The following is a 14,399-nucleotide window of genomic DNA, read 5'->3' as shown; positions in this document are numbered from 1 at the left end:
CGCAGTATAAAGGATAAAACCTAGCCTCACAGAGCACATCATCAGAGAGAAATAAATTCTCACAAAAAAATTTCTTCAGAGAAAAATAAATTCTCACAGTCAGGATGTGAAGACATCAGGTATGATATTAAGCACATAAACATATCACAGTCATGTAAGCATCAAAATATCATGTTCTCCCTAAACACTAAATCAGAAGCAAAAACTACTACTCCCCATCAAGTAGTACTCCCCCTCAATGGAATAAAAAAAATACCAAAACACACACCCCCTCCTTCCATAGTACCAAAAAATATCTTTCTTATAGCTCACCTAAAATAGAACAGGGTGCCTGCTCTGATGCCAATTGATATTTTGGCACAACATGAAAGAAAATATGTTGTATACGAAGTTTGGATACCATGATGTCAAACGCAATGTTAAGACATCGTAACAACAGACAGAACAATTAACAAGTTATAATAATCTATAGGAAATAAATAATACATGTAAATTGTTAGCCCAGTTCGGTGCAACGTCACCTACATCTAGGGGCATCCAAGTCAGGAAGGAAATCAACTATAATAATATTAGTTTGAAGTTCTAAACAACCCCTGGTTGTAAAAACTTTGCACCTAATCACTCTATGTAGTTTCTATCCAAGACTCTCCTAGATATGAGATCTCTCTCACTTCCCTTCAATCACACAACAGTGATGACAATGATAATAAACAAATAGAAGGCACACTTCCAATGAAACATAATCAACTACTATTTAAAATCTTATGAGTAGTTCACAATTACAACTCAACTAACAATCCAACCCTAGCATCAAATGATACAAGAGTGGCTCATAATAAACAATGAACATACGAAACCCTAATAATTGACAGTTTTACATATGCGGTTCGTACCTATCTTAGGTTTAGAGACTTCCTTTTTATAGCCACGGAACCGTTTTGGGCTTGGATAATAAATCTGGCCAAAATAATTTACAAATCAAATCTTCTAGTGGAAAATATTAATGTTTTGACATACAATCTTGAGAACCAAATCATCATATGTTTCTTGCTTGAAATAAATCTTCAGAGAATTCAATCTTTATAAGCACAACTCAGTCCACATGAAACATAAATCAAATCTTCTAAATTGTAAGATACAAATATTCTAAAAATAGAAACAATACAGATTGTGATGTCGTACCAACTTGTCACGACATTTTATCCAACATCTTGCTAGAATACTTGTTTTAACAAAATGTAGCCAAAAAACAAAACCTAACACGAGGGAATAAAGCAGTTAGTCTTCACGCCAAACAGTGAACAATGCTTCAAGTGGTTAATCTCTAAGCCAATCTGAGACTTTATATGAAATTATCTTGAACCAAGTTGGAGTTTGAATTGTTTATCCTTTGATCCGAAACAAGGTTTATATTGGGCTGACCACAAATTGAAGTGATATTTTATATCGGGATGATCTCAAACTGACTAATTTTTAATACAAGGTTGAGTTCAAGAACTGATGTGAAGATTTTTTACTGGTTATTCTTCACGAACCTTGAACAAAAACTTTTCTTCAAGTAGCAGAGCTCACAAACCAATTAGAGATATATACTAATCCCCCCAAAAAATCTTTTAACAAGTTTAGCTCAAACTTAAACAATTACTTACTAAGGAATAATAATTAACTTAAGAGAAAAATGAACTCTTGGTAAATTTAGAATAATGCTCCTTCTAGAACAACTTCATTAAACTAAAGAACGTTTCTCAAAGTGCTATTTCTAAAAGTATGTAAGAGAAAGGAAAATAATGTATTGAGAGTTTTAGAGAGGAAAGTGAGATATCTCACGTTTTCTGGATAAAATGAAATGAAGGGGAAGAGCTTTATTTATAGGCTAAAGGATAGTTCAAAGATGAAACTGGGCAAAATTAATGTTCTAATCGATTAGAAACATGCAATAATTAATTATTATTTTCAAAAATAGATGGTTTTGATAGAGAGTCATTACCATTCATTATGACACAAACATAATCTATTATAGACTTATTTCTTCCTTGTCTAATCAATTAGGCATTTGGTCTGATCGATTAGGCAGTTCAACAACTAGCCTTAATCCATCTGACAGTTCCTAATTCATCTAGCCAGACTCCAAATACATTTTAGGCGATTTTTTTTTTAAAAAAAAGGCTTTAAAATTAGTTTTGGTGTGCTTGTGTGATTTATCCATATTACTTCTAAAATGCCCATGTGTTTTTACAAAATATCGATCACTAAAATAGACACGATCTGGTGAACTTTCACACTTTCTCTCTTTCACACTCTGAAAGCTTCAAGTCTTTTTGTCTGATATGTCAATCACATAAGCACTTCACTTAATCTTATTATGGAAGAGGCTTGATATATCTTCAAGTTAGAAGCCATAATCAGAGAATATCACTAGTGATCATAAATCCTAATTATTTGACTTGATTTGAAGGAATAGCTTGATCAACAATCTTGTGCATCTTTGACCCTTGATTTAACTTCTGTCCTTGGATCTCTTCAGGCTTGTTATCACTAGCCGTTATCATCATGAAAACCATGATGTTATTAGGGCCAAGCATATCTTACTTATCTGCGAGCTTTGATCATTTCTTATTATACCTATAACCGCATAGTTCTATACCATATGCACACTGAGATGATTTTAATTCGACCAAGTTAGCAAATTGAAATAATTTGGAAAAAATAATTTTCTAACAGATAGTAAATTTTTAAACACACTTGATAATGAGTTTTCATCCAAAAGTGATACATGATTCTTTTATGCTAGACTATAAGTCAGATTTTCCCTTCCAAACTCTTACGCTTGGCTAAAAGATAATTTCGTCCTCTTATCAACAAGTCAAATTCCCTCTTCAAGCTTTTATGCTTGGGTGAGTGAGAATTTTGGCCCTCAACTTCATCAAGTTGAATTTCCCCTCCAAGCTCTTACACTTAGTTAAGTGAGAATTTGAGACCTTATCTTCAACAAGTCAGACTTCTCCTTCAAGTTCTCACGCTTGGTTGAGTGACAACTCTGACCCTCAACTTCTTTGGTTCAACCCCTTCTTATCTAACCACCAAGTCGCTAAGGGTAATGACACCACCTCGACCTTAATTTAAGGATTCCTCCTAAGGGGTAAAATACGAGAATATTTACATTTTGGTCAGTGAGTTATTATTAGAAAAGTCGGGATGTCAACAATATCAAATATGAAAAATAAAGATCAAAATTGAACCTTCAAAAGTTACACATCCTCCAAAATACTAGCATGAGTATAAAACTGCATTAAAGTCAAAAATAATTTGTCCACATGTCAACTCTATCATATGACAAATCTCTAACGCAACATACTTAGTTTATGGTAGTCCCAATGAAAGATACCAAATCAATCATCCAATATCTTGAGACAAAAGAACCCCATGATGATTAATTAAGGTCTTTTCACATAAAAATTTCATCAACTAAAGATGAAGGTATGATACCAAACTAAAACCATCTTCTGACCTTGTTGGCTAAGACTTTTCAACCTTGTCAAATTTATGTAATATTCCTCCTCTTTCAAAATGAATGTCGTTTAATCTTTTTGCACACAAATTAAAGAATGTAATAATATTGTCATAAGATATAACACTTTTATTAAATTTATATTATAAATATATTAGGAGAAGTGTACATAGTAATATAGTTAAATGTCACAATTAAAAAATAACAATCATTTATACATTAAAAAATAAAAATAACATTTATTTTTAAAAACGACAATGGATGAAATAATAAATTAACAAAAATTACTTTGATAGACCACTAGCCTACTTATTCTAGAAAAATCCTTTTTAAAAGATAATTTAAGTTTGCCTAATTACCATTATTAATTAATTTATTAAATAACACTTTTGGAGATTGGGATATCACATATTCACATCAATAAATTACAATCTATATCACCTTCAATTTTGATTTTAAAAAAGAAAAAAGCTATGAAAAGAAAAATAAAACAAGTGAAGAAAATAGCAACCAATGGGTTATATGGTAAGAAAAATACAAGCTTTTTTTGTAATCTCAAACTCACGCATTGTTTCCATCAATTCAATGGCAGAAACGGAACCCAAACCAAAAGGTTCGCTTTCAGGTATCATCCTCTTCTCTTCTCTTCGTATTTTCAGATAGTTTTTCCTATATTACTCTTGATTCTGATTTTGTTGCCTTGGTTTCAATTCATTAATTTAATGCTATTGTTGAAATTTAAAAGTGATAATATTTGATAGAGAAAATCTTGAGAGAAGAGGGTAATTTCAGATATTTGTATGTTAATCACCCATATAATAATCCATTTATGGCTTTGTTTTTGGATTTTAAGAGTTTTTCTGCTTTTCCATTGCTAAAAGTTCTTTTCTTTTTTGTCAAAGGGAGTGTTTTTAGTTTGTTTTATTTTGAGTATAATAGAGATAGAGATAGAGATAGAGATAGAGATAGGGATATGGTCGGGATGTCTTTGAGAACGTGCAAGGCAGACTACTGCGTAGACCCCAAATTTGTTGCTAAATAGGGCTCATAAAATACTTGTTTAGTTAAATAGTGATTAAATAGGGTCTTTATTTGTTTTGTCATAGAAAAATTGTGATTTAGACGGTGCCTTCAAAAACTTCGAACGTCTCAGAACATACAATAAGGTTTGAAGCTATGGCCTTATGCATACTACCCAAACCCCTCACCACTAAGCCAATCCTAACAACTTATATGGAAGTAGCGTTGTCAAACACAATAATAGTGACATAGCAATGCCAAATTGACAGTATTTTGTATTAAATAGTATAATAATGTATTGTAAAACAATAACAATCAGTTTAAATTATGTTACGATATAGCGCTGCTATTTGATAACACGGTGTGGAAGTTATTTGATTTCTTATGTATCTTGTCTAATACCGTGCATGTTTGTTTGGATTGATGGTGAGTTAGACAACAAAACTATGGTGGTTCGTAGACAGAGTGACAAAAACTCTGATACAAAGGGGAGATCCCAAGTTTTGAACCCGAGTAATTAAAGAAAACTTTCAGCCTAACAATTTCGACATTGTCAGTTCAGTTAGACCTTACAGGTGGCACACTTTAATTTTGTTGGAGCTCAAAAGTGTATTTTTTGTTAAATTCACGATCCAAACACACACTTAGTACCAATATGCGCGTAGGTGAATGTTTATAAGGATATATACTTTGAATTGAGAGTATTTGATTCAAATGTGCGCTATAGTAATCCTGTGAAAAACATATGAATCAAGGGCAAACACCCCACAATACTATCTCCAAAGAAGAACATGTTGATATTTCATTATAGAAAACATGATAAGTAATTAATGGTTTTAGGTATATATGGGAACTGATTATTGTGTATTCTCTGTTTCATTTGAAAGAAAATGATGTGAAATCTCCAAACATTCTTGAGCGAGCTAAGGAGGAAATTAAAGCGGTGTTCAAAGATGACAAATCGCCTCGCCACCACAAAGAAACCCATGGGAGAAACGATGACATTGATGAGCGAACTTCTGTCGAAGAAGTGAAAGCTCCGAGTGTTTTTGGAAGGATGAAAGAGGAGATTGAAGCTGTAGTTGAAGCCATTCATCCCAAGAAAGAATCTGACACTAAAGACTCTCCATCAAAGTGATCATAGCTATTAGCTAGAAAGGATGTACCTTTAAATTTTGTAACAAAGAGTATGTATCAACCTTGTACTCTCAATGATGTTAACCATCAAAACTACTATGTTTGCTCTGTCTATTTTTTGTTGTTGTCAATGTTTCCTTTAGATATGAAAAGTAAAGTATTCTTCTTTTCCATGGATTTTTAACTGTTTCATTATCAATGTTAAAGTTCTGAGTAGAGTCTGATCTGTTTCTTCAACAAGATTTGAGATTTTCCAAGCATGTTTCCTCAGCTTAGTTGGTGGTTAGTTTGTAAGAACATAGTTATCTCCACATGGCTTGAAATAAAATTTGGTATTCAGTTATATGTTACTAATATGGATGTTTAAGTACATTGAACTCTAATACTTAAATATACAATAGAAGAAACTAGTCTCCTACAATGCGGTAAACCACAGTTAGAAACTACTAGTACGATAGTAAAAGTCCTACAATGTGGAAAACCAAAATTAGAAACTACAATAGAAAAAGGTCCTACAATGTGGCAAGCCACGGTTAAAAAACTACGATAGAAAAAGATCTCACAATGCGGCAAAGCACTGTTAGAAACTACGATAGAAAAATGTCCTACAATGCGGCAACCACTTTTTTTAGAAACTACGATAGAAAAAAGTAACCACATAATGTTCAATAACTACTCAAGCACGATTACTTTCGCTGAAAAAGTATTTATAAATTTTTGCTGACTTAAGTGTTTGAGTGCGTACAGATAACGTGGTCGCTTTGTTGAAGAACGTTACAACAGTCGGCTTCAACTTCGGCCATTACAATTTGCGGTCCTGATCATACTCTAATATGGTTAATAAACACAAAGTGTTAACTTCTGATCAATTTTTTCTCTTTTAAATATATACTGATCATACTCTAATATGGTTAATAAACACAAAGTGTTAACTTCTTCTGATCAATTTTTTCTCTTTTAAATATATATAGCACAAAAACAAGGGAACCTTTTTAGATAACTTAGAAGCAAACACCAAGAAACTAGAAAAACTGCACCTAAGTATTTGAAATCCATCATTTGTAATTTTATTTCCAAGTTAACGTCACCACAAAGACCAAACATTCATGCACAAAATCCAACCTATAACACATACCAATTTCCTCCCTCAATGTCTTTCTTATCATGACTTCTTTTCAGCAGCCCTAAACTCTAAACCATCACTAGGCAACTTTTTGAATCACCTTTATAGCAAAAAAAAACTCATCATAGGTTAGTAGGTAGGTAACATCAGCAGCTTCTTCCTTGACTACATAGCACATCAACAACAAATCAATAAGAATGAAAGATCATTTTACTCAAATCATAAAGCTGCACTATAAGTAAATAGTTCTGAGACAATGGTGTGCCCCCACGTTAAGAAAGAGTGTATTTATAGGGTGATATTTTGTTTTACTTGTACCTTTTTTCCCCCTGGTTTGCCTTTATAAAATGACTGATTGATGACTTGTTTTGTGTCATTTTGACTAACCTTTATACAATATGGCCAAGTTTATCTATTGTCTATCTTTGTGAAATGTTTGTTATCACATAAAAATGACCTGGCTGCAGTCTATTGCAGTGGACAGTTTCTTGCTTTATACTAATGCCTAATTAACTTATACAATGAGAGAATGAAATTTAGCAGCTTTTAATACACAACCAAAAATATATTGCTGGAAGATACACCAAATTGGATCTTCTATATAGTCGATTGTATGATGTAGTGAAAAAATCTCAAATTTTAGGTAGATTAAAAATATAGTCGGAATAAATATTGGTATCTCTTTATTTATAAATCGGTTATTGATGTACAGTAGGTACTCTCGACTTTCCATCATGATGTTGATTACTAAGTTCCTCTTGGTTCGGTTGCGTTAATTGATTTCTTTGGTATTTTTGTAGAAATGAAGATATGTTTAAAGCATTATTGTTTGGCCTTAACCCCGGATTCTAAGAGAGACTATGATAATTTAAAGTTCGAATTGTTGTAAGTAAAACTAAATCAATGATTGTTTTTGTTCTGGGCCGACCACAGACCCAAAAAGGGAGGCTCAATCATCAGTCCAAAGTCACTCCATCGAGGCATTTAAGGTGTAGTATAACCCTACTTTGGAGCCCCACACACCACACTAGATCTACGCTATGGATTGCTGACTACTCTTAGATTTCATAGGCGGCCTCCCACATTCCACGCCTGGGACATCTATAACCGCCCTTCATATATAAGCATCACATGTGAAACTCGAGATATTCTCTTAACAATAACTTACATTACTTCTCATTCTCTTACTGACTTGGGCATTTGCAGGTCCTCCCCCGCACCATCGCATCGAAGATCTGTTCCGCTGCATCAAAACACTACTTCATTTTATCAAGCATTTCTAGTTCCTTAGCGGAACAACTTCAATCAGAATTTAAACTCAGAATCTTTTGAACAATTGATCTTTAAGTGAAGTCCATTAACTACTTGATTATATCTAAATGCGCAAACTCTTCATAATATTTTTTGAAAAATAAATATGATCTCTTTTTCCATTACTCTTTTTATTACAATTTCTCCTATTAACTCTATAGTCAAACTCAATCCCTTAAGCATAACAACCTCAAATTGCGCATGCCTGTTAGTTCCACTTTCATCATTTGTGCCATAAGAACCATAATAAATGATGCAACCACAACATGGTCCTCTCAATAAATGTGGTAAACTATCCAACAAAAGAGAACACACACCCAAATTTAATACCAACTAGTAAAGGAATAGTCCATATTGGAAGTTAGTGATGAAATTTGCATACTATTCTTCAACAACCAACCTTAAGAAAGTTAACAATAGTACCTTATTTATTTCATTAACAAACTCAATAAATATATATATTTTTTCCTTCAGAACTGATGCTTTTTTCTATGTCCTTGAAGTTCTTTCTTCCTTATATGGTAATGAAGCATCAGAGAAAAGAAAAGGTAGTATAAGTGTATACACTATTGTATACATCATGTATCAAATATTTTATCTTTTGATAAAAAGAAAAAGAAATCTGAAATATCAGATATAATTATAGAGGTGTTGCAGGTTTTTCTGACATATCAGACTCAAAAAAGGTGCTGTTATTCTGATTTTATGGACCACCATATATAGTACTTCCACTTTAAATTGATTTGAAAAAGAAAGCTAATTTTGGCTTGTATAGAAAGGTAACTTAACCACCGTAACGATTCGAATTGTACGCAGATAACCACATCTGAACCGTTGAATCTTAATCAAACGACAGAGTCGTCTTTGAAAACGTGCAAGACGAACTACAATACAGAGTCTAAAATTTGATATAATCAAATTGTAGCCTTATAAATTAATGTCACGGTTAAACCCTGGCAAAATTGGAGTACTATTTATTTTGACACAGTTAAACTATGAATAACCTACACAGGGTCTCTGAACACATAAGACGGTTTTGTCGGACCGGTTCAAATGTGGCTGACTCATCATGCTACTAAAAAAACCAAATACCAAGGTTAGGTGTATAAATAATGACAGTGAAAAAAGACTAGACTTTTTGTAGTACCTAGTGAGTTGTCAAATGAGGGGTGAAAAAATTTGCTGAGGTTTATAACTGTTTGACAAGAAACCAAAAAATCATTTGCTTGTGAATCAAAATCTCTCGGCCAAAGCAAAGGTTTTAAACAGTAGCCTTGGAATGTTTGGGGGTCCTGGCCTGTTTTTTGGGATTTGCATCTTCAAAATTCATTTGGTACCCTTTCTCGAACTTTCCTTCATATATATATTACAAAACCTCTCTCACACATCATCATCACATTCATCATTTTGTTCATTCTCTTGAAGAAAAATGAAGGGAAGAAGATTCTTCTGTTGTTTTATTCTAACTCTTCATATAGTAAGTTTGTTGGCAAAGAGGCCATTTCTTTCAACTAGTGGCATTTCACATTCTGCTCAAGAAAAGGGTCCACTATCTTCACCACCTTATAGCATTGAATCAAAAAAGGTATTTTTATGTTTGTGTTTTATGTTGTTTGATTGTGTTTATGTTTATGTTTTATGTTTTTTTTATTATGTTAATGTTTTTGTTTTTGTTTTCAGTTGAAGGGTATAATGGGAAGAGAAGGAATGAGAAAGAAAAGGGAGGGAGAAAATGATAGAGGAGTGAGTAAAATAGGGTCAAGTCCACCAAGTTGTGAGCACAAATGCTATGATTGTTATCCATGTGAAGCTATTCAAGTGCCAAGCACAAGTAATCATTTGGGGATTATGTATGCAAATTATGAGCCTGAGAGTTGGAAATGCAAGTGTGGTCCTTCTCTCTATAGTCCATGATTAATATTCTTGTCCATTATTATTATTATTATCAACTAAATATCAATGTTGTTCTTTTATTTCATTCTCTAGTTCTTAATTCTTATCATGTAGTTTGTATAATCTTCATATTCAAAAGAGTTTTGGTTATTTATGATTACTATTGTTAATGTTTCAAGAGACTGTTTAAATTAATTTATTTGAGTTTAACTAATATCTTTAATATAAGATTACTAGGTGAAGATGAGAAGGAAAAGTTGTTTATCCAAAAATTATGTTCATTCTTGACTTAGAGGATAATGACTTCATACAAAAGTTGGAAGTATGAATTATGTGCATTTGGATGTATATGGACCTAGCAAAAAGTTCATGTATTTGGTGACCTTTATTGATGATTTTTCTTTCAAAGTTTGAATATATATTTTGAAATAAAAATATGAAGTCTTTATTGAGTTCAAGTTATGACAAGAAGAGGTAGAGAACCAAACAAGCAAAAAATATCAAATATTTTTATTCGGATAATGAGACAAAGTACACTTATTCAAAAGTTTATTTATTTTTTTTGTTGCAAAACACATAAATATTTTCAGTTTGGAAGACAACACAACAAAATAATGCGGTAGAAAGAATGAACATGTCTCTAACTGAAAGGGTGAGATGTCTATAGTTGAATGATGGACTCTTAAAGAGTTTTTTTTGGCAAAGGCTATTAACATGGCGTGTTATTTTATCAATGGATCACCATGTGATTCTTTGGATATGATAGTCGCAGAAATGGTATGGACATGTAACTCTATTGATATTGACAATTTAAGGAATTTTTGGTGTCTAACATATCTGCATATATTCAATGAAGATCAGTCCAAACTTAATCCAAAGTCGAAAAAGTCTTCCTTCATCGATAAAACAAAAGGTGTGACGATGTTCAAATTACGGGATCCAGTTTCAAAGAGATGGTTATCAACAAAGATGTTTTTGATCATGAGCGATTCATGTTGAAACATTCATTTGCACCAGATACGTCAACATCTGAAGGAAAAACCAAATTTCTGATGGATATTGATCCAATACTAGTGAGAAATATGTGGATAGTACGTGAACCATAAGTCGAACCAAAATATGATGCTGAAATTCATCGTGGGTATTGAGATTCAAATGAAGCACATGATTATTCTCTTGTTTTTTACAGAATTCGGTGTTAGACCAAGCCACCAAAAAGATATGAATATGAAAATTCAATAACTTATGTATTTTGTATTAATTATAGAGATCCATCCACCTTTCAAAAAGTAATATCTAGATATGAGAATGATAAATGATTGTTGTTATGGTGGAAAATATGGAGTTGTTGAAGAAAAAATAGACATACGAGTTTGTTTAGATTCCTAAAGAGAAAAGGCTATTGGTTACATGTGGTTATACAACAGAAAACAAACAATAACAAAAAAGAAAAAGAAAATTTAAATGATCATCTTGTAGCATAGGCGTACTCACAATAAAGATGATTGACTATGAATAATACATACTTCTATTTGTGTAGTGTTAGTTTTAGTAGTCTTTAAAGAGATGCATTTAGAGTAGATGAATGTGAAGATAATAGTTCTTCATAGTAATCTAGATAAACAAATTTATATAGATCATCTAGAGGGTTTCAGTGATATTGGGCAAGGCAGACTAATTTGTAAGTTGTAGAAGTCTTTGTATAGTTTAAAGCAATCTTCGAGACACTGACACCAACACTCTGATTCATACATGCTTCAGATTAACTACATTAGGTGTGAGTGTAACTTTTATGTTTATGTTAAAAGCCTTGATGATGGTTTTTTATTCTCCTGTTACTATACGTGGAGGATATGTTCACCTGTATATGATATAAATGAACTAGAAATATTATTGGGAAAAGAGTTTGATATGAAAGACTTATGTGCATCTAAGAAGATTCTTGCGATGGAAACTCACATGAATAAGAGTTCTAGAAATTTATGGCTCTCTCATAAAATCTATGTTAAAAAGGTTTTAGACATATTTGACACGAGTAATTCGAAGGCTATGAGTATTTCATTGGCGAATCACTTTAAACTCTTATTGGACCAATGTCCAAAGATATATGCAAAATTTGAGTATATGTAAAAAGGTTTCTTATGTTAGTGTTGTTGATTCTTTAAATTATGTAATTGTTTGCACTAGATCAGATTTAGCACACGGTGTAAGTCGAATTTGCATATTTATGTCTAAATCATGTAAATTTCATTGAGAAGCACTCAAATGGATTTTCATGTAATTGAAATGTACAATATTCCATGGTATTATGTTTATTAATGGACAATTTGATCCTTAATTTGTAGGATATATTAATTCATGTAATGCGGGTGATATAAATCTTATGAGGTCTCCAACATGATATATATTTACTCATGTAGGTGGACTTATTCGCTAGAAATCGACAATACAGTCCATAGTGGCCCTATCTACAATTGATATAGTGTACATAGGTTCTGAGGTTGTCAAAAAGGTCTTATGGATTACAATATTGGTTTAGGAATTATGTGTTAAGCAAGGAGGAATTGAGTTGCATTCTGATAGTCATAGTGTCATTATTTGGGAAATAATTAGGTATATCACGCAAGGACCAAACATATTAATGTGAGATTTCACAATATTAGAGAGTTATTTGCATATGTACAAAAATCAATTCAAAAATGTCGTACGTGAGAAAATGTAGCTCATATGTTGGCCAATTCAGTCACCAGTAACAAGTTTAAGCAATACTTAAACTTGTTACACAGGTATCATGCAGAGAATCTTCATAGAATTTTGATATTTGAAAAGATTGAAATTGTTGAATACAAATTATGGTAGTATACATATCTCTTGTAACACTAAAACCCTAATTCATTCAAGCAATAATAAATAACTACAATTACTCTATAGTCATAAACATAGACACATAGTCTAACTGCTTAAACAAATATTGTGTTTGTTGTCAGCATTTACGTTTCTATTTGTTTTTTGTTACGAACAACACCATCCACTACAATTTTGACAACCATCACTTTGAGCACTGCCGACCACTACTTTGATTACTAATTCAACCACCACCAACTACGAATTTGACCATCACCACTCTAATTAGGGGTGGCAAAACAGGTATGCCCCGTTGTGCATGTCCGTTTTTCCTGCACTTTTGTGCGGGACGGGCCAAAGATTTAGGTCCTCACCCTCTAGTGTGCCCGCCCCATTTTTTAAAGGGGTTTTTGCGGGCACGTTCATTAACATAAAATTTTCATTTTTAGACTTAACAAGTGCAATGCTCGCGGGCTTAATCTGCCCCGCACTCATTTTTTTGCAGGGTGAACGAAGATTTTAGGCTCGCACACTCAACTACGACCGTCTCGTCCCGCCCTATATTTTTGTGGGCTTTTGCAGGGCGGGCATGCCCGTTTGCCACCCCTAACTCTAATCATCGTCAATCACTACTTTGATCATCAATCTGACCACCGTCAGCCATCACTTCCAACCAATATCATTAAAATTATTACTAAATAAATAAGTTATAATTTATGATATTTTACTCATGTTATTTTTGAAAATTTTTAAAAAAACTTATATCTTTAAATATTAATTTAGGGAAACCATTAATATTATTAAGATAGTTCTCAAAATAATTGTTTCATGGCTCGAATGTGGTGCTAACATTGATGGCTTTTATAAAAAAAAAGTTGTTATTTTTAATTATTTTATATTGGATGAATTCATAGTGAGATAAGATAAATAAAGTCTTTTAGTTATAAAAATATTTAAAGTTTATGTAAATTCGTTATTTTTTTTTTAATCTTCTAAAAAATTTCGCTGAAGAATCATCTCTCTAAAGTTAAAAATTTTAACTTTTGGTCATCCTATTAAAATCATTATTAATTTAGTTGCTAAGTAACAAACCATTAATTCAGTCGTTAAGTTATAGGAGAGACCTGTGAGATATTGGGTCGAACTATGGTCGAAGTGTAGCTTCTTGGTTCGACAGGATTAAGCATGAAGTCAAAGGTTGTTCACATGCTTGTGTCGAAGATGTTAGGGTTGTTGGCATGTTAAATTAGGTTTTAGTGTCTAAACCCTAATTTGTTAAGTTAGCTTGTTTATTAAGTTGGCTTGTGTAATGGGCCTTGTGGAAAAAGCCCATTAGTTAGTATGTTAGGTTTTATTATAAATAGCATACTAGTCTCTCATCATTGCTAAGCTGCAAATCCTAATTTAGGGTGAGAGAGGTTATTTGTTATTCTTGTAAACTTGTAATCTTGTTTTAAGAGAAAGTAAAAGAATAGCAGTTATAACCAATTCTTGTGTTCTTCTTATCTTCCCTAATTCCTATTATATTTTGTTCTTGACATCGTTTTTCACAACAAATTGGTG

At 32.4% G+C, this 14,399-nt stretch overlaps 1 protein-coding gene and 1 pseudogene across 2 annotated transcripts; both read left to right on the top strand.

Moving 5' to 3' along the window:
• The first annotated feature begins 3,977 nt into the window (after positions 1-3,977).
• On the top strand, positions 3,978-5,842 carry LOC131618089 (uncharacterized). Of its 2 annotated transcripts, none has more exons than XM_058889354.1 (2): positions 3,978-4,133; positions 5,416-5,842. In XM_058889354.1, the coding sequence occupies exons 1-2, from the start codon at positions 4,022-4,024 to the stop codon at positions 5,664-5,666; spliced, it is 363 nt and encodes a 120-aa protein (XP_058745337.1). In that variant the 5' UTR covers positions 3,978-4,021; the 3' UTR covers positions 5,667-5,842. The 2 variants fall into 2 exon arrangements, with proteins under 2 accessions (XP_058745337.1, XP_058745338.1); XM_058889355.1 differs by having other exon boundaries at positions 4,000-4,121.
• A 3,364-nt stretch (positions 5,843-9,206) lies between these two features.
• Positions 9,207-10,013, top strand: LOC131618088 (uncharacterized; annotated as a pseudogene).
• The last annotated feature ends 4,386 nt before the right edge of the window (positions 10,014-14,399 follow it).

This window comes from Vicia villosa, linkage group LG7 (assembly GCF_029867415.1).
Source record: "Vicia villosa cultivar HV-30 ecotype Madison, WI linkage group LG7, Vvil1.0, whole genome shotgun sequence".
Classification (NCBI taxonomy): domain Eukaryota; kingdom Viridiplantae; phylum Streptophyta; class Magnoliopsida; order Fabales; family Fabaceae; genus Vicia; species Vicia villosa.
The sequence above is the reverse complement of the archived record's forward strand: the minus strand, read 5'-3'. Positions and strand labels throughout refer to the sequence as shown.